At 43.9% G+C, this 19,416-nt stretch overlaps 1 protein-coding gene across 1 annotated transcript in view; it reads left to right on the top strand.

Annotated features, from left to right (window-relative positions):
- The first annotated feature begins 1,655 nt into the window (after positions 1 to 1,655).
- The window catches only part of LOC129831004 (neurexophilin-1), a 62,496-nt gene continuing 44,735 nt past the window's right edge, over positions 1,656 to 19,416 (top strand). Inside the window, exon 1 of the mRNA XM_055893961.1 lies at positions 1,656 to 2,408. Within this exon, the coding sequence (XP_055749936.1) occupies positions 2,355 to 2,408 (54 nt within the window). The 5' untranslated portion in view covers positions 1,656 to 2,354. The remainder of the gene's footprint in view (positions 2,409 to 19,416) is intronic.

Consider the following 19,416-nt stretch of genomic DNA (forward strand, 5'->3'; position numbering starts at 1 on the left):
GCTCTGCACTGCAGTGAATGGGCACCAAAGGTGTGCCAAGGAGAATTAGCACCACCTCCTAATTATCCCTTTAACATTTAGGGTGTCTCTTGGAGTGAGAGAGAGAAAGAGAAGTGGCGGGGGGCATGATCAGGAGGAAGAGAAAGTTTCTGCTCAGTGTTTAGTTAACATTCTCTCTCTCTCTCATATCTCTGATGTTGCAAAATTGACTAGTTCAGTTGTAACTCCTCAATATGATACAAGCATTTCACTACACTCGCATTAACATCTGCTAACCATGTGTATGTGACAAATACAATTTGATTTGATGCTCTGTAATGCTGTTTTGCCCTTGAGAATCCTTGAGCCCCGACATTATTCTCTTTCAAAAATGTTTTAGGCTCTGAAACATGGCAGAGCGACTATTGCCAAGGACCTGGCGAAGGTCCTATGCGTTGTGTATTTGTGCGTGTCAATAAATCACATCGGGAGCATATGCTGCAAATTATCCTCCATGAAAACATTGGCCAATTTCCCATTTTTTTTATTCCACTTCACTTCCTGATGAATCGCTAGTATCGAAACCTCAAACCTGGCTCTGCATATATTGAGCGTTTTAGAGTCCACATGAGTAGTCATATTCCTTGTGATCCAAAAGGTAAGAACTGATCCTAAACCAGCACTTTCGTCGCTTGATAGGGCCTCTGGTTCTTGGGCACCAGTCCTGTACTTCCAAAATGACGGGTATCAGGGTAGCAGCAGACCCCAGGCTGGGATTCAGCATCATGGCAGGCCTCTAAAGATGTATCCCCCTGGGTCTGGTGCTGCTGCAGCTGTTGTGAAGGCTAGTCTCTCTCCCTCTCTTTCTCTCTCCTGTGAAGGCTACCTAAGCCATTCAGAACAAGAATCCATCAGGCCCAGGGGTGAGTTATAGTGACAGTAGCAGACCACCACAATGTTATAGCACTGAGAGGACCACAGATTTATTCAACCAGAACTACCCTCCCTGTCTTTTCCTCTCCTCTCTTCCCCTCCTCTTTTTTCTCCAGGATGGCATTTGAAAGGAAGAAGAGGTGGGGTTGGTTGATATACTGCCTGCAACAAACACACACTCAGCATGTGGTGCATGCTCCTTTAACCTTGTGCTCTGACAGTGCGTTTACGTATAGTTTGATACCGCACAATGATAGCAACATGCAACAGCAACACGCACATGCATGTGCACATGAACATGAATTGACTTTGCACTTGTGGTAGTCAAGATATGGACCATCCACATAATAAGACCCCATGTTCTAAGAGTCCCTCAAGTAGCCTACTTCTTTAGCCCTGTCTTCCCCTTGAGTGACTTCAAAGTGTTCTGCTTAACCCTTCTGAGGTCTTGAACATCCTCAATAAGGCTACATTTAGCACTTCTGTCAATGTAGGCTAATCTTTCACAGGCTAAATTGAATTTTATGTTTTAGACTGTTACTAAATAAAGAGTAGGTCCATTTTTGTATGCATTAGCATTTGGTTAGTCAAAATTCTGCACATAACCTATAGCATACGAGAAAACAATGTCATTGTCCAGCTGTGCTGGTTTATATGGCAGTGATCTGTCCATACATAGTGAGGGAGGGAGCTGGTGCTATAGCCTAGTGAGTTTGTTTGTCCTGGAGTCATACTGTATTATGCACTGTGGCTCTCTGTGAATGTCGGCTCGTTTATCTCTATCAACCAACCCCACCACTCTACCGCCAGTCAGTAAATGAAAAGCTTTTCCGTCGAGCTATAGTGGTTGTTTAAAGACTACTCTGTGATCCTTGCGTCTCGGACCAATCTCGCCCCGTTTTTTAATATTTCCCTCGTTCCTCTCCTCCCCTCCCTTCTCTTCTCTCTCTCATATTATGTGTGGACAGAGCGACAGTGTTTCTCTCAGCCCGGATGTGTTGTAGACACGCGTTTTCCAGAGGCGCGGTTATAAAGCGTCCGTTATTTATCCGACTCTACTTTGAACTGTTCTCCTTTTCAGTAAGGAACTGCTAGGCGAGCCTCACGCGCACGGCAGGCAGCAAGACAATCAAATCAAGGACTGGTCCCTTATGTTTACTCTGAATCGAATTTTCATCTTTCATTGAACTATGACATTGCTTCAGCCCTGCTCTCTGGATTAATTCCTTTGTAATCGTTATTTGTTCCCCCCCATCTCGTCCAATATCTGTCTCCAAGTGTAGGCTAAGCTTGTTCAGTGGTCATGGGGTGTATAATTTCATTTTTGCCTAGGCTGGTGAGGGTCTTGACGGTTGTGTAAAAGCGGATACCGCGTGGATTTATGGTCTTCACAGACAAAGAGCCAGCGAAGGGAAACTAGTGGAAGTTTGAGACCAGGAAGAATGCAGGCGACGTGTTGGTGTGCGGTGTTACTCCTGACGCCAGCGGTTTACCTGGTGAGTAGTGCTTTTGTTTGTGTTTTAAATACTTTGTCGTTTCACTGTTGTCTCGGTGTTTTGTGGTCTTTCAATTACACATTTTACTAAAATTTCATGTGTAAAAACGATTTCTTATGAAATGCATCTCACTGACAGAACTATTGAAGCCAACTCTTCACTTCAGGGGCATGTCCTGTTCATTGCATAAAAAACATTCCGTCGTCCTGTATTAGGGTATTGGGAGGAAATATAACTTTTTAAATTCCACATCATCATGACTGAGACATGGCGGAGCGTGGGTTTTAAGACAGACTATTTAACAATTACTGTATGCGTTTCTATTTGATCACTGTGGTCTATGGTGTCCAGTTAATAGGACTAATTAGTCCAATTAATTTTCAATATTAATATATTTGGTTATAAGACTGAATAATTATTTAATATTTGACTGATAATTTTTTTAAACACGTGTCAAAGAAATAACGCATTTAAAGAGTAAAATTAAATAAATCTTTCCAACACACTAGCTGAAAACGGACAAGATTGTGCTGCAGTTCCAACAAACCGTCTCATGGGGGCGTCATAACAAACCAAAAACGACCGGCAGGTGCGTCTGAAGGCTACACGTCAACCTGAAGAAACCTTTCAAATTCTCCGTTTCTCCTTTTGATTTTGGCAGTAACGCTTTTTCCTTTCAGTCCGCCACATTAAACATGATCCCACTCATAGCAGTCATAATACACACAACATGGAGGAGAGTTGATTGGTGCGTGGCCCGGACAACCCAGCTCCGTCTTGCTGATCTCAAAGCGAGCATAATGTGGTAACATTTAAGTTATGCTAGGACATTGAGTGGAAAGAAAACACAGGTTTCTCATGCACCAAAGTTTTGTTAAAAAGTAACAGGAAGACTCTCTGATATAAAAAAGAATGCCACTTAAATATTTCAAATAAAGTCACTTTCCAAGTAGGCTATATTATCATTTGCAAAAAATAAAATAAACACACACGCGTTCGGCTTTCGTGTGAATTCTGCAGACACCTCGAGGAGAGTAGCCTAATGCCTTCACACAAAAATGTGTTGTCTAAGCTTCTGTTCCCTATCCCTAACCCAGATAACTTGGCACTAAGACTAGCAGATGCCACATCATACACCTAAATGAATCCGCCTTTGATTCTTACTGGAATTGAGCGGGGATTCTCTCCCTTCACTCACTCAGTCTCTCTACGCAACTCAAAATAAATGTTTATTCCTTTAAGAGGCTATTGGTATCAGGTCTACGGCAGCACTGTGTCAAACTATACTGTCCGGTGTTAAAATGAATGTAAGTCAAATGTTTTGTAATATACAGTTCAAAACACCCACACGCACAAGCGCGCGCGCGCACACACACACACACACACACACACAATGGATAGGCTTCTGTCTATTTCCTGTGAACTTACCACAGGACATTTTTCGCCCAACACATTTTAGATTTCACGAAATACGCTTATTTCAACTGGCTTCTCTTACAACTGTCCTATTGACATTTCAATAAATAATTATTTCATCTGCATAATCCTCACGCAAAACGACATTTATTCAAACCAAAATGATTCTAATCAAGCTAATTAATTTACTGGTGGTTTTCTATCGGCTTGACGGAATAGTATTTAATTTAATTTAAATTCAGAAAAACAGGTCGTTATTGTTAGTTGTCCGTGCGGTATTATTTTACCACATTATCTAAAATGAGTCTGAAAACTTCCATGGCGCATTGGGCTATGCTTAAAATGTAAGCATATAGATAGGCCTACAAAGGGTTTTACAATTTGTGACACATTTACAGGAAGATATCCTATGTAATTATTAAGAGTGAGATTTTAATCAATTCTACAGAATTATAATAATTAGAGTGTTCCCAGGACCTATACAATTAAAAAATCTCGCAACATTTAGTAATCATAATAAAATTAATTTAAATGTAATCTATATTTTGCGTTACACATGGGCTTATTTGATGTGGGCTTTGATAAGGATACAGCTAGACTATCTTGTAGGATGTGAACACCAACATCTCAGATGCAACATATAGACCAAAGCTTGACCTGTAATTTTCCGCTACGTAAATGTTTCTTCACTGTGAACGTAAAATCACAGATTGTATAGGCCAAATTACATTTCCCTGTATAAAGGAATATTATCGTATAATAGATTAGGCACCTTGGAATCATTTTTTATTTTTTATTTGACCTCTTCTCGCATAGAATTCTACCTCTGAATTTCAATCAAACGAGTCAAGGAGCATTATCAAGTGGATTTTCTTATTCAGCACCGGGAGCTGTCCATGGTTCTGAAATTCAAGACCGTTGTTTTACGCGCCTTAAAACAGCCGGGTAGAATGAGTCCCAATTGAACACATCATTGCAGTGGGACGCAATAATGTTTTAAAAGTCAGTTTTGTTCACTCAAAACAATGAAGATGTAGGCTTGATGATGAAACCTGGATTCACGTAGGCCTAATAGTTCGAAATGACAAATTTGACAAGTGCCATTTGACACTTTTCAACTTTTTCCCCGCCCTGAAATGGTTTGTCTATTTAGGCATAGGCCTATGACTACTTCATTTTACATTTGTGGAAAATGTATTTTTGTAATCAATTCAATACAACGCGATATACATATTCCATGGTAGGATTTATTTGATATATATTTACAAATTGATTAGGATTTATTTTTACATAATGATATTGGCTGCAGATTTTGGGATGAAAATGTAGTCTTTGTAATGTATAGCATTGGTTCAATTTGTATATTGCTTCATAAAAAAAGGTAGGCCTTTTTCAGCCGACTGTGAAGAGATGAACATATTTGATTATATTGTCTTATAGTTACGAATTGGTTCATATTAGTTTAATTCTAGACCTGGATATCTGCTCTCTCCATGTCTGCGCTCCACTAAACCTAGATTATTATTTTCCAGACAGTTAAACTGTCGGTTTTATCCATACCTACGGGGATTACCGTTGAACTTTGACGGTTTTATTTCGTGTTAAAAGCTCTTGTCTCGTCTCTAAGCCTCTTGTCTGAGCGGGGCGCGCCTTGACCTGGATAACACTGTGCTCGCTCTGAAGAACAGTTGATGCAGGTGTTCAGTGGTATAATACAGCGCACGCCTCTCTGCGAGGGCGGCATTCACAAATGAATATGGTCACCTATGGCTACAAAATGTAATTAAAATAGGATTGTATTCATTATTCGGCTTAGTTGGGAGTTATCGGTGCCCTCCTTGGTGCGTGTGCGTGCGTGTGTGTGTGCTTGTGTATTTTTCTGCATCTTACTTCTGATCAAGCCAGCTCCAATACAACCAGTCAGATAGCTGACATTCTTTTAGGTTGGTTTTGCTCCCAGCAGAGGGACTGCTGATGATACTCTGTTGACTGGCAGCTAGTGTGAACAACAGCATGTTCTCTGGCCCTATGACTGGTAGCAGGGTGGCTCCTATTGCTGCAACACAGGGCTGTCAGTGACGGGCAGGTGTGTGTGTGTGTGTGTTAGGGGGGGGGGGTTCTCGGCCAAGTCTCACTTCCTCTAAGGGGGTAATGAGGAGGCTCTGTTCCTGAGGGACAGACAGACATAATGACTCCTAAATGGCACCTTGTTCCCTAAATAGTGCACTACTTTAGGCCAGGCATATTACAACTACACCATCATTGTTTGACAGGCTGGAGAGAGGGCCTGACATGCCAAGCAGTTGGCGCAGTGGGAGAGACACCGACAGTGCTGCATCCTAAATGGATCTCTATTCCCTGTATAGTGCACTATGTTTGGCCAGCCTCTCACCATTGTTTGTTAGTGGAGCTGTGAAGATTCAAGTACCGCAATATTTTTTCCATGGCAAAAATGAAAACACGAAGAAGACCAAACTCTTTGGTTCTTTTAAAAACCTGCTGTATGTAAAATATTGTGTTCTATAGCTTGGAATATGCATAAATGTGACTCTGGATGACAACTTAGCTAATGAAGTTTGTTTCCAACATTAGGGCTGTTAAATCCGTTTAGTGCTTTGTTTCCTTGCCACAATACTAACAAGTATTGCGACACTGGTATCGTCCTGGCCCTAATTGTTAGTAGTATTAAACCATCATAACATGCTGTAGATGTTGCGACCAGCCCTGCCATAGCAAGCAGTCAGCACAGTGGGAGAGGGATTGCCACACACAGATCAGTGTATGGGGAAATACGGCTTGCATTTGAGTCTTGTCAGACAATATTACATTCAAATCAAATCAAGTTTATTTTATATAGCCCTTCGTACATCAGCTAATATCTCGAAGTGCTGTACAGAATCCCAGCCTAAAACCCCAAACAGCAAGCAATGCAGGTGTAGAAGCACGGTGGCTAGGAAAAACTCCCTAGAAAGGCCAAAACCTAGGAAGAAACCTAGAGAGGAACCAGGCTATGAGGGGTGGCCAGTCCTCTTCTGGCTGTGCCGGGTGGAGATTATAACAGAACATGGCCAAGATGTTCAAATGTTCATAAATGACCAGCAGGGTCAAATAATAATAATAATCACAGTAGTTATCGAGGGTGTAGCAAGTCAGCACCTCAGGAGTAAATGTCAGTTGACTTTTCATAGCCGATCATTAAGACATTAGGGCTTGACAGGTCAGGGTTCCATAGCCGCAGGCAGAACAGTTGAAACTGGAACAGCAGCAAGGCCAGGTGGACTGGGGACAGCAAGGAGTCATCATGCCCGGTAGTCCTGACGCATGGTCCTAGGGCTCAGGTCCTCCGAGAGAGAGAAAGAAAGGGCGAAGGAGAGAATTAGAGAGAGCATACTTAAATTCACACAGGACACCGGATAAGACATGAGAAGTACTCCAGATATAACCAACTGACCCTAGCCCCCCGACACATAAACTACTGCAGCATAAATACTGGAGGCTGAGACAGGAGGGGTCAGGAGACACTGTGGCCCCCTCCGATGATACCCCCGGACAGGGCCAAACAGGAAGGATATAACCCCACCCACTTTGCCAAAGCACAGCCCCCGCACCACTAGAGGGATATCTTCAACCACCAACTTACAATCTTGAGACAAGGCCGAGTATAGCCCACAAAGATCTCCACCACAGCACAAACCAAGGGGGGGCGCCAACCCAGACAGGAAGATCACGTCAGTAACTCAACCCACTCAAGTGACGCACCCCTCCTAGGGACGGCATGAAAGAGCACCAGTAAGCCAGTGACTCAGCCCCTCTAATAGGGTTAGAGGCAGAGAATACCAGTGGAGAGAGGGAAACCGGCCAGACAGAGACAGCAAGGGCGGTTCGTTGCTCCAGAGCCTTTCCGTTCACCTTCACACTCCTGGGCCAGACTACACTCAATCATATGACCTACTGAAGAGATAAGTCTTCAGTAAAGACTTAAAGTTTGAGACCGAGTCTGCGTCTCTCACATGGGTAGGCAGACCATTCCATAAAAATGGAGATCTATAGGAGAAAGCCCTGCCTCCAGCTGTTTGCTTAGAAATTCTAGGGACAATTAGGAGGCCTGCGTCTTGTGACCGTAGCGTACGTGTAGGTATGTACGGCAGGACCAACTTGGAAAGATAGGTGGGAGCAAGCCCAAGCCCTCTTTTGCACACTCCCTCAACAACTTTAAAAATCTGCTATCCGAGCAGCTAACCGATCGCTGCAGCTGTACATAGTCCATCTGTAAACTACCCACCCAATTTACCTACCTCACCCCCATACTGCTTTTATTTATTTACTTTTCTGCTCTTTTGCACACCAGTATCTCTTCTTGCACATGATCATCTGATGATTTATCACTCCAGTGTTAATCTGCTAAATTGTAATTATTCGATTTATTGCCTACCTCATGCCTTTTGCACACATTGTATATAGATCCTCTTTTTCCTATCATGTTATTGACTTGTTTATTGTTTACTCCATGTGTAACTCTGTGTTGTTGTCTGTTCACACTGCTATGCTTTATCTTGGCCAGTTCGCAGTTGCAAATGAGAACTTGTTCTCAACTAGCCTACCTGGTTAAATAAAGGTGAAATAAAATTAAAAAAATGTAGCGCTTTATAGGTTAACAGTAAAACCTTGAAATCAGCCCTTGCCTTAACAGGAAGCCAGTGTAGGGAAGCTAGCACTGGAGTAATATGATCAAATTTCTTGGTTCTAGTCAGGATTCTAGCAGCCGTATTTAGCACTAACTGAAGTTTATTTAGTGCTTTATCCGGGTAGCCGGAAAGTAAAGCATTGCAGTAGTCTAACCTTGAAGTAACAAAAGCATGGATTCATTTTTCTGCATCATTTTTGGACAGAACATTTCTGATTTTTGCAATGTTACGTAGATGGAATAAAGCTGTCCTTGAAACAGTCTTGATATGTTCGTCAAAAGAGAGATCAGGGTCCAGAGTGACGCCGAGGTCCTTCACAGTTTTATTTGAGACGACTTTACAACCATCAAGATTAAAAGTAGAACGTTTTCAGCCATCTACTTCCTTATGTCTGAAACACAGGCTTCTAGTGAGGGCAATTTTGGGGCTTCACCATGTTTCATTGAAATGTACAGCTGTGTGTCATCCGCATAGCAGTGAAAGTTAACATTATGTTTTCGAATGACATCCCCAAGAGGTAAAATATATAGTGAAAACAATAGTGGTCCTAAAACGGAACCTTGAGGAACACCAAAATGTACAGTTGATTTGTCAGAGGACAAACCATTCACAGAGACAAACTGATATCTTTCCGACAGATAAGATCTAAACCAGGCCAGAACTTGTCCGTGTAGACCAATTTGGGTTTCCAGTCTCTCCAAAAGAATGTGGTGATCGATGGTATCAAAGGCAGCACTAGGGTCTAGTAGCGCGAGGACAGATGCATTACATTACATCAGCAAAGAACGGAAATCAGTCCAATTGTGATTCTGTCCTTTCATTGAACACAAATTACGTAATGATTTTTGTCAGGCATTTTCATTTCCATTTATTGGGAAATATACAGATGTAGGATCTTAATTTGATCACCCTGTTGCAAGACAACTTCCCTGCAATGCATGACGTGTAAAACCTGAACTGTATTTGAGGATTAAAAAAGCATCTGAAGTTTGTAATTTCCACTTTTTTTCAGTTTTGATTTTCCCTTTCAAAAAATATATCAACCCCTACAACAATTTACAGTAATTATTATCCACATAATAAATCACAATTCCTTTTACTGCAAGATTATTTTCCTGCTGTAGAAAACTGGCTCAAATGAAGATCCTACAATAGTGGGAGAGGAGAGAGAGGATGCTACACTGAGATCCTACACAGAGCACATTGTGTGTGGAAGACTATGAAGTTGTCAATTATGTTGAATTGGTTGCATCCCAAATGGAATCCTGTTCCCTAAACTGTAGCACTACCTTTATCCAGAAGTCCACATACCGTAGGCCGAGAGCAGAGCCGTAAAGGGGCATGGCAGAGAGTTCAGTCTCTTAACACACAGCACCATAATCCTCTATTAAACCCCCAGCCCCTTCACAGCACAGCCAAGTGGTCCGCTAGCAGCTATGTTACATGTGAATTAACAGTGAAGGATCTACTTTAACTGAGGAACTCAGGTAGCTCTCGACCAGCATTACAATACAACGAATTGTCTCCATGCCCGTTGACCATCCACTGCAATCACATTATCTTTGATGAAAATCACACTTTAAGGGCCTCCCGGGTGGCGCAGTGGTCTAGGGCACTGCATCGCAGTGCTAACTGCGCCACCAGAGTCTCTGGGTTCGCACCCAGGCTCTGTCGCAGCCGGCCGCGACCGGGAGGTCCGTGGGGCGACGCACAATTGGGCTAGCGTCGTCCGGGTTAGGGAGGGTTTGGCCGGTAGGGATATCCTTGTCTCATCGCGCTCCAGCGACTCCTGTGGCGGGCCGGGCGCAGTGCGCGCTAACCAAGGGGGCCAGGTGCACTGTGTTTCCTCCGACACATTGGTGCGGCTGGCTTCCGGGTTGGAGACGCGCTGTGTTAAAGAAGCAGTGCGGCTTGGTTGGGTTGTGCTTCGGAGGGCGCATGGCTTTCGACCTTCGTCTCTCCCGAGCCCGTACGGGAGTTGTAGCGATGAGACAAGATAGTAATTACTAGCGATTGGATACCACGAAAAATTGGGGGGAAAAAGGGGATAAAAAAAAAAAAATCACACTTTAGGAGGAATCTGTTATTATTGTGAATATTTCCTAGAAATCACTCTTCATATTTCTATGTATCTGTTATTAATTAATATCAATACGTCAGCATTATGATGTATTGTCAGTTGCTTGGCTCCTTGATATAGCTGAGGTCTTTTATAGTGTACTCATGTATTTACATAGTACACTTCACACCCAACATCCAATTTTGGTAGATTTTTGATTGAGTTTTCATGAAATGTGAATTCTACTAATTACTTTGTTTTCGGGTTTAAATCTAGGTTTAAATGTGGAGGGAAAAATATGCTATAAGTTTAATTAACTTGGTTACTGTTTTATTTTGACTCTAAAAACATGCTTCAGTTCAGTACTGCTGACCTTTGACCCTTCGATCAGAGACTGGAAGTGTCTCTTCTGAGACACTTCCAGTGTGTGTGTGTGTGTCAGAAGACCCCATGGTGCACCTCTGTAATTCACACCTCAAGGTGACCTGACTCTGCTGTGCTCCTCTACTGAACTGCTCTTGTGGTCCACTGATGATGACACACCTGGTGGTCCACTTATGATGACACGTGTGACCTGGGGGCAACACTCCTTTCTCCTTTATCAACCCTTACTCTGTCTCCCTGGACCAATAACACCCTGCATAGGAGACAGTAAGCTGTGTGTGTACTTGACCTTGGTTTGGGGCAGAACATCAATGATAATGGTCTATAGTTGTTGGAATCACCCCTTGACAGGCGTTGGTTAATTTTTGACTGCATGGGTCATTACAGTTTTGTTTATTCAAATCCTATTGAGGGAAGCTGGCAAATATTTACAGCACAGTTTGTCATCTTTTATGGTGTTTTAATTTGGAAGTATTTCATTGATGACCGGACCCCTAACCTGCCCATACCATCTAAACAACCAAAATAACCCTGACCCCTGACTGTGAAGGCACTTGGGATCTGACACTATGTGTCTCTGGGTGTGCGGGTGTGCATTTTTGCGTGCATCCATGTCTGCTCGTACGCATGCGTTCTATGTGATTAATGACAACAGCCTCCATCTTTCCCCACCGTGCACTGCTCTAGTTTTTCAATCACATTCAGAGGTCAGGGGTCATATTTGGAGCTAACCACTGAAGGGCACTGACTGTTTCTGTGAAATAAAATTGAGGCCTGGCCTGACCTGAGGTTTGATCCTCTGGGGGACTCTTCTCTGTCTGCTCCACTACTCTGCTATTCTCTGTCTGGGAACTGTGGGAAGTCTATCTGCAGCCTCTTGATAGGAGGAGCTTTGTAGCAGACCTACCTGGGTTCAAATACTATTTTAATTATTTCAAATTCCTTATCTGTGCTTGATTGAGCTTGCCTGGCACATTGGAACCAATAGAATAGTTCCAACATTTTAAACCCCCACCCATCTGGTACACCTGGCAGGCTTGAGCAGAAACCCCCACCCATCTGGTACACCTGGCAGGCTTGAGCAGAAACCCCCACCCATCTGGTACACCTGGCAGGCTTGAGCAGAAACCCCCACCCATCTGGTACACCTGGCAGGATAGAGCAGAAACCCCCACCCACCTGGTACACCTGGCAGGCTTGAGCAGAAACCCCCACCCATCTGGTACACCTGGCAGGCTTGAGCAGCAACCCCCACCCATCTGGTACACCTGGCAGGCTTGAGCAGAAACCCCCACCCATCTGGTACACCTGGCAGGCTTGAGCAGAAACCCCCACCCATCTGCTACACCTGGCAGGCTTGAGCAGAAACAAATACAATCTTTCAAAATATCTAAAATATTTCGAATAGGGTTTGAACCCAGGGCTGCTTTGTAGAGTTGTAGTGTTGTAGAACTGTAGAGTAGAGCTGCTTGGTAAATTGTTTCTAAAGGCAGGAAATGAATGAGATGACCCACTGACAACCTGCTTTACATGGCCAGAGTTACTCTGAGGACGAGTCTGAAGTTTCTTTAGTGCTCTGAAAAGATCATTGTGTCATGAAAGCTGAAAGGGAAGTTTTTGTTGTTGGCAGAAGCATTCAACAATCTATATTAATTTTCAAGCTGGGTTTTCTGGAAATAGTCCTTGTCTTGTCTCTGTCCTGTTTCCCAGTATCCTTCCTTAGGCATGGTTGGTTGCTGTATCATGCCAGCACCAGTATATGCATGGAAGAAAACAAAGGCATTCAGTAGACTGGGAGTTGTTCCTGCCTTAGTGAATAGCTGTAGTGAATGTGTGTTGACTAGTGATGGCATTTGTACCTAACAGCAGTGGTGATGGATTGCAGAACCCTGCTGATGGGCTTGATTGACCACTTTAACAGAGCAGAGATCAGACACTCTCGCTTGACTGGGTCTATATGGCAGAGAGCGGATAGGGGAAGGAGTGGGGGGAAAGGAGAGGTGGGGGGAAGGGGAGAGGAGAGGAGGAAGAGGGGGGAAGCACTCCTGCTTGGCTGGGTCCAGGAAGAGGGGAAGGGACGGGAGAGAAGAGGAAGGGGAGGAGGGGTGTAAACTTCCGTCCCTGCAACACACCAGTGGTGATGGATCTATCCACAGGGCCGTGTCTGCCGCACCGTCCGAGATACACAGCTACAGGCCAGAAGCCCGTTGATGGGATTTATCTTCCTGATCTTTCCCCTTCAGTAACAGAGACTGGCCATGGGGAGCACTAGCTCCATTCTAGCTTCAGGGGTACGTTTCCATACCCTGGTTAGACCACACTGAACAATGTGTCCATGGGAAGAGCAGCGTTCATGCTGGTTTAATCAGGCTACGTTTGGAAGAGCTTTAAGAACAAATCCATGAGGGATGAACACACTTCCAAGTAACTGTAAATGCCCTGTCTGTCTGTTGGCAGAAAAGCACAGCACCTTGGGTTTAAAGTTTTGCGGTTGCACCCTCTCCTCCAGATTAGCCCATAGAAACGCATTTCATAACAGATTCATACATGGAAAATAGATTTTCTTAACTGGTACCAGGGTACCTTCAGATTAGTCTTGTGGAGCGTGTGGGCATCCTAGAGCAAAACAACAGACACGTATGTGTTCGTGAGAGTCTCACCTTTCCATATCGGTGTGTAGACAAAACTGTTCAGACGCAACAGACGTTTTCGTGAGAATACCGATTTTCAGGACGTCTTGTGGTCTAACCAACACCGTTGTAGTTCAGTCACCTTCCAGGCCACCATTGGTGGATGAGGTGGATTGAGGCGCAGGCCATGCAACAAAACTAAACATATCTCTAGTTTAAACAGACAGATTTTGACAGGGATTACTTCATCCTATTTGTTCCTAGGTGGAACATAAAGCTTCCATGAGAGAGCACCACTGCTACCGATTTTATGCCTTTTGGGAATGGTTTTCAAGGCTAGTCATGACAGGATTGTGCTTTACATTTACAGGTCATTCCTAGGTAATGGTCTTGTAGATATTGTTACCATGTTGTTTCTATGTAAATTACAGATCATTTCTTAGTGTCCCAAATAGCAGCCTATTCCTTGTTTAGTGCACTATATTTGACCAGGCCCTGGTTTACAGTAAATTACATTCCTCCACCTAATCAGTTGATTGTCCTTTCCTCTGCTTGTTAAAGTCATGTTTCCGTTTTAATCAAGCTTAATCAACCAGAGTCATCACACTGTCACAACTGTAATCATTGATCAGGGAGACTAACCACAGTTCGTCTGTGTGGCCTTGGTACTACCGGCCATTCAGCTCCTCTCATGATCATGTCTCCGTGTGTGTGTGTGTGTGTGTGTGTGTGTGTGTGTGTGTGTGTGTGTGTGTGTGTGTGTGTGTGTGTGTGTGTGTGTGTGTGTGTGTGTGTGTGTGTGTGTGTGTGTGTGTGTGTGTGTGTGTGTGTGTGTGTGTGTGTGTGTGTGCATGCTCCTTAAAATCCACTTAATCAATTAACTTCCGTTGTGATACCACTTCTTGTTTCGACCTCTAAGTTATCAAGATCCAGGAAAATTTGATTAAGAAAGAGAGGAAGCACTTGAGCATCTGTCTCTCTCTCTCGCCCCCCTGATTTTTGTGAATATTTTATGAGGAACATTGAATGCACCATTAGATCTGTGTGGTATTTTTTGTGCTTGTCATGACTTCTGCCGAAGTCGGTCCCTCTCCTTGTTCGGGCGGCGTTCGGCGGTCGACATCACCGGCCTTCTAGCCATCGCCGATCCACTTTTCATTTTCCATATGTTTTGTCTTTGTCTTACACACCTGGTTTCAATTCTCCAATTACCTGTTCATTATTTAACCCTCTGTTCCCCCATGTTTGTTTGTGAGTGATTGTTTCTATGTAGGAAGGTCCGTTATTGTGGGCTCTATTTTTGTATTGCATTTATATTATGTTGAGTAAAATACGTTTATTTACTCATATCTGCTGTCCTGCACCTGACTCCTATACACCAGCTACACACAGCCTCCCGAACAGTGCTAGTATTTTTACATGGCACATTGAATAGAACTATTCATGTTGAAGATCATTTGACCAAATTTCTAAAAAAGAAGTGGAGGAAATTCATTGAGGATTAAATTGCAGGTTTAAGGGAGAGCAGGGAGAGGAAATGAAAATCGTAAGGAAAAGAGGGTGAGAATATTGGAAAGAGGAGGAGGAGAGGAGGAGGAGGAGAGCGGCAGCGTGTCTTTTGATTGTCATGTTGCTTCAATTATTGCACTGTTTGTGAGCATCCTTTGTTGTCATTGACACCCGTATGTGTGTGTCAGCTTGTGTTGGTTTCAACAGTCTGACTGTTTGTATTTTCGCTGTCACTCCAGGCAAACGAGCAACACATTAGTGCATCAGACTGGAAGCGGATCTGATTGGTGGAGTTGTACCTTCATGATTTAGAATAGAATAATGAACAATAAAGTCTATACATGTAACAGCAAACGGACATAATACTGCTGTTATTAAAGGGGTAGTTCACAAAAATTACAAGATCATGTACTTGTTTCCTTACCTTGTAAGTAGTCTATGACAATGACGGAATGCAATCCACAAGTTGAATTTGTTTACCTAGCCACTATCACCAACCGCGGAAATAAATGAACTATCCCTTTAAGCTGAAGTATTTCTTTAAGCTTAGGTTGAGTTATCATCTGCTAATAATACATCTACCCTCGTCAGAAAGTGTCTGCTGACCTCGTATAATAACTCAGTGATGTTATTGATTAGCTTATCACTTATAGGCTGTTCCCAGAATACTCTTGTGTCAAGAGGTGATGCAATGAGTTTGAGTTGGAACAAATTGATCAGAACGAGTCTGGGGAACATTTTGTTTTTATTAGCTTTTTATAATGAGAATTTAATTCCATTTACTACACACACTTAAGTACTGATTATCTTAAAATGACCTACCAATCGATATGTAACAGTGGCGTATATTCATTGATGCCAAGAGAAGCCAGGCTTCCCACAAAAACATGTGATCAATTAAAAAAAAAAAAAAAGTACAAAACATTGATCTTTCGTCTTTCTGAGTTTTATGATTTTCCTTAAATTCAAAAGTGGCTGTACCTGTCACACTGGAGAAATAATTTGAGAGATGAGTAGCTCATGTACAGTTGAAGTCTGAAGTTTACATACACCTTAGCCAAATACATTTAAACTCAGATTTTCACAATTCCTGACATTTAATCCGAGTAAAAATTCCCTGTTTTAGGTCAGTTAGGATCACCACTTTATTTTAAGAATGTAACGGGTGACGCTCTCCTCATCCTCGGACGAGGTGAGGAGAGAGGGATCTGAAGACCAAAACGCAGGCTTTGGGAAATAAGCCATCTTTTATTTAATAACGATGATGGCAAACACGAAACGAAACAAACACTTTCAAAACTACAAAATAACAAAACGACGTTGACGAGACCTGAACATAAACTTACATAACTAAACATAAACTTACGTACAGGAAACAGACGACATCGAAACGAAAACGAAACAAACAAACGCTACAGTCCCATGTGGTACGAACATAACATACGGACACAGGAGACAATCACCCACAAACAAACAGTGAGAATGCCCTACCTAAATATGACTCTTAATTAGAGGCAAACGCAAACCACCTGCCTCTAATCAAGAGCCATACCAGGCAAACCGAAACCAACATAGAAACAGATAACATAGAATGCCCACCCAACCTCACGTCCTGACCAACTAACACACAAAAACTAACATAAATAGGTCAGGAACGTGACAAAGAATGTGAAATGTCAGAATAATAGTTGAGAGAATGATTTATTTTAGCTTTTATTTCTTTCATCACATTCCCAGTGGGTCAGAAGTTTACATACACTCAATTAGTATTTGGTAGCATTGCCTTTAAATTGTTTAACTTGGGTCAAACGTTTCGGGTAGCCTTCCACAAGCTTCCGAGAATAATTTGGGTGAATTTTGGCCCATTCCTCCCGACAGAGCTGGTGTAACTGAGTCAGGTTTGTAGGCCTCCTTGCTCGCACACACTTTTTCAGTTCTGCCCACACATTTTCTATGGGATTGAGGTCAGGGTTTTGTGATGGCCACTCGAATACCTTGACTTTGTTGTCCTTAAGCCATTTTGCCACAACTTTGGAAGTATGCTTGGGGTCATTGTCTATTTGGAAGACCCATTTGCGACCAAGGTTTAACTTCCTGACTCATGTCTTGAGATGTTTCTTGAATATATCCACATAATTTCCCTGCCTCATGATGCCATCTATTTTGTGAAGTGCACCAGACCCTCCTGCAGCAAAGCACCCCCACAACATGATGATGCCACCCCCATGCTTCACGGTTGGGATGGTGTTCTTCGGCTTGCAAGCCTCCCCCTTTTTCATCCAAACATAACGATGGTCATTATGGCCTAACAGTTCTATTTTTGTGTCACCAGACCAGAGGACATTTCTCCAAAAAGTACGATCTTTGTCCCCATGTGCAGTTGCAAACCGTAGTCTGGCTTTTTTATGGCGGTTTTGGAGCAGTGGCTTCTTCCTAGCTGAGTGGCCTTTCAGGTTATGTCGATATAGGACTCGTTTTACTGTTGATATAGATACTTTTCTACCTATTTCCTCCAGCATCTTCACAAGGTCCTTTGCTGTTGATCTGGGATTGATTTGCACTTTTCGCACCAATTGTCACGGTTTTCTAAAGTTGAACCCAGAAGCAGACCAGGACAAGGAGAGTAAGACGAAGGTGAGTATTTATTTACAAGTTTGAATGTAGTGATAGAAAAATCCAAGTGACGGAGCGGGCAGCGGAGGTGAGTTGATGGGATTGAATAGGCAGATCCAATGAAGTAACTGAAGTCACCGACCAGGTAGGGATGAGATGAGTGTTCCGGGTGAATGACTGTAGACAGAAAAAACGGAGGTGAGTTCAAGGCAAGCAAAACGTACAAAACAACAAAACAAACTCTATCAAACTTGAGGCTGATACACTGGCACAACATACTGTTCATGGCTAACGATCCAGCAGGGAATGGATGTCAGGTCAGTGCTTATGAAGTGGAGGGGTGATGATCAGGACCAGGTGTGCAGATAGCGGATTGGAAACAGGTGCGGTAAATCAGAGATCTCCCAACCAGCTACGTCGCCCGGCAACCAGAAAGGGTGCGTTCCAGGACACCGGAAAAAACACTCCAGGACAGAACACAGGCAAAAACAGACTCAGGAAGCGGGATTCGTGACAGTACCCCCCCTCCGACGAACGCCACCGGGCGTACTACACGGAGCGCCAGGGTGGAGGCGGTAGAAGTCACGAAGCAGGTCAGCATCAAGGATCTGACGCCGAGGAATCCAACTCCTCTCCTCTGGACCATATCCTTCCCAATCCACGAGATACTGGAACCCTCTACCCCGCCGTCTGGAGTCCATGATGTGGCGCACCGTGTAGACAGGACCACCTCCGATCATCCGAGGAGGAGGAGGACGAGGAGGAGGGGGCAACAGAGGACTGAGGAGAACCGGCTTGAGGCAGGAGACATGAAAGGTGGGGTGTACTCTAAGCGTTGCAGGCAACTTGAGTCGAACCACAACAGGATTAATGATTCTCTCCACCACAAACGGACCAATGAACTTCTGTGGCAGTTTCCTCGACTCAGTCCGTAGAGGAAGATCCCGTGTAGCCAACCAAACCTTATCTCCGACGGTATAAGCGGGGGCAGGAATACGGCGACGATTCGCCTGGATCTGATACCGGTCAGAAACTCTAAGGAGGTCCTTCCTGGCCCGATGCCAGGTCCAGTGGCAACGACGAATGTGGGCCTGGACAGAGGGAACCGAGAGATCCCTCTCCTGAGAAGGAAACAAGGGAGGTTGGTAACCATACAGGCACTGGAAGGGAGACATCCCAGTGGCAGATGAAGGGAGAGTATTATGGGCATACTCGACCCAGGGTAACTGAGAGGACCAAGAGGTGGGATCAGAGGAGACAAGACAGCGCATCGTGGACTCCATCTTCTGGTTGGCTCTCTCCGCCTGACCATTAGATTGGGGGTGAAAACCCGATGTGAGACTGACTGTAGCTCCAATGGCCAAACAGAAGGATCTCCAGACAGCAGAGGTAAACTGAGGACCACGATCAGAAACAATGTCACTGGGCAATCCGTGGACCCTGAAAACCTCCCTAACAAGGATCTCGGACGTCTCAGTGGCAGATGGAAGCTTGGAGATGGGGACAAAGTGAGCGAACTTGCTGAATCTGTCCACAGTGGTCAGAATGACCGTGTTCCCACCAGAAGAGGGCAACCCCGTGCCAAAGTCCAGGGCCAGATGCGACCAAGGTCGCCGGGGAATAGGTAGGGGGTGAAGAAGACCAGAGCTGGGCCGATTGGTACTCTTATTCTGCGCACAAACAGGACAAGCGGCAACAAACCTCCGGGTATC

This window comes from Salvelinus fontinalis, chromosome 32, assembly GCF_029448725.1.
Source record: "Salvelinus fontinalis isolate EN_2023a chromosome 32, ASM2944872v1, whole genome shotgun sequence".
In the NCBI taxonomy this organism is placed as follows: domain Eukaryota; kingdom Metazoa; phylum Chordata; class Actinopteri; order Salmoniformes; family Salmonidae; genus Salvelinus; species Salvelinus fontinalis.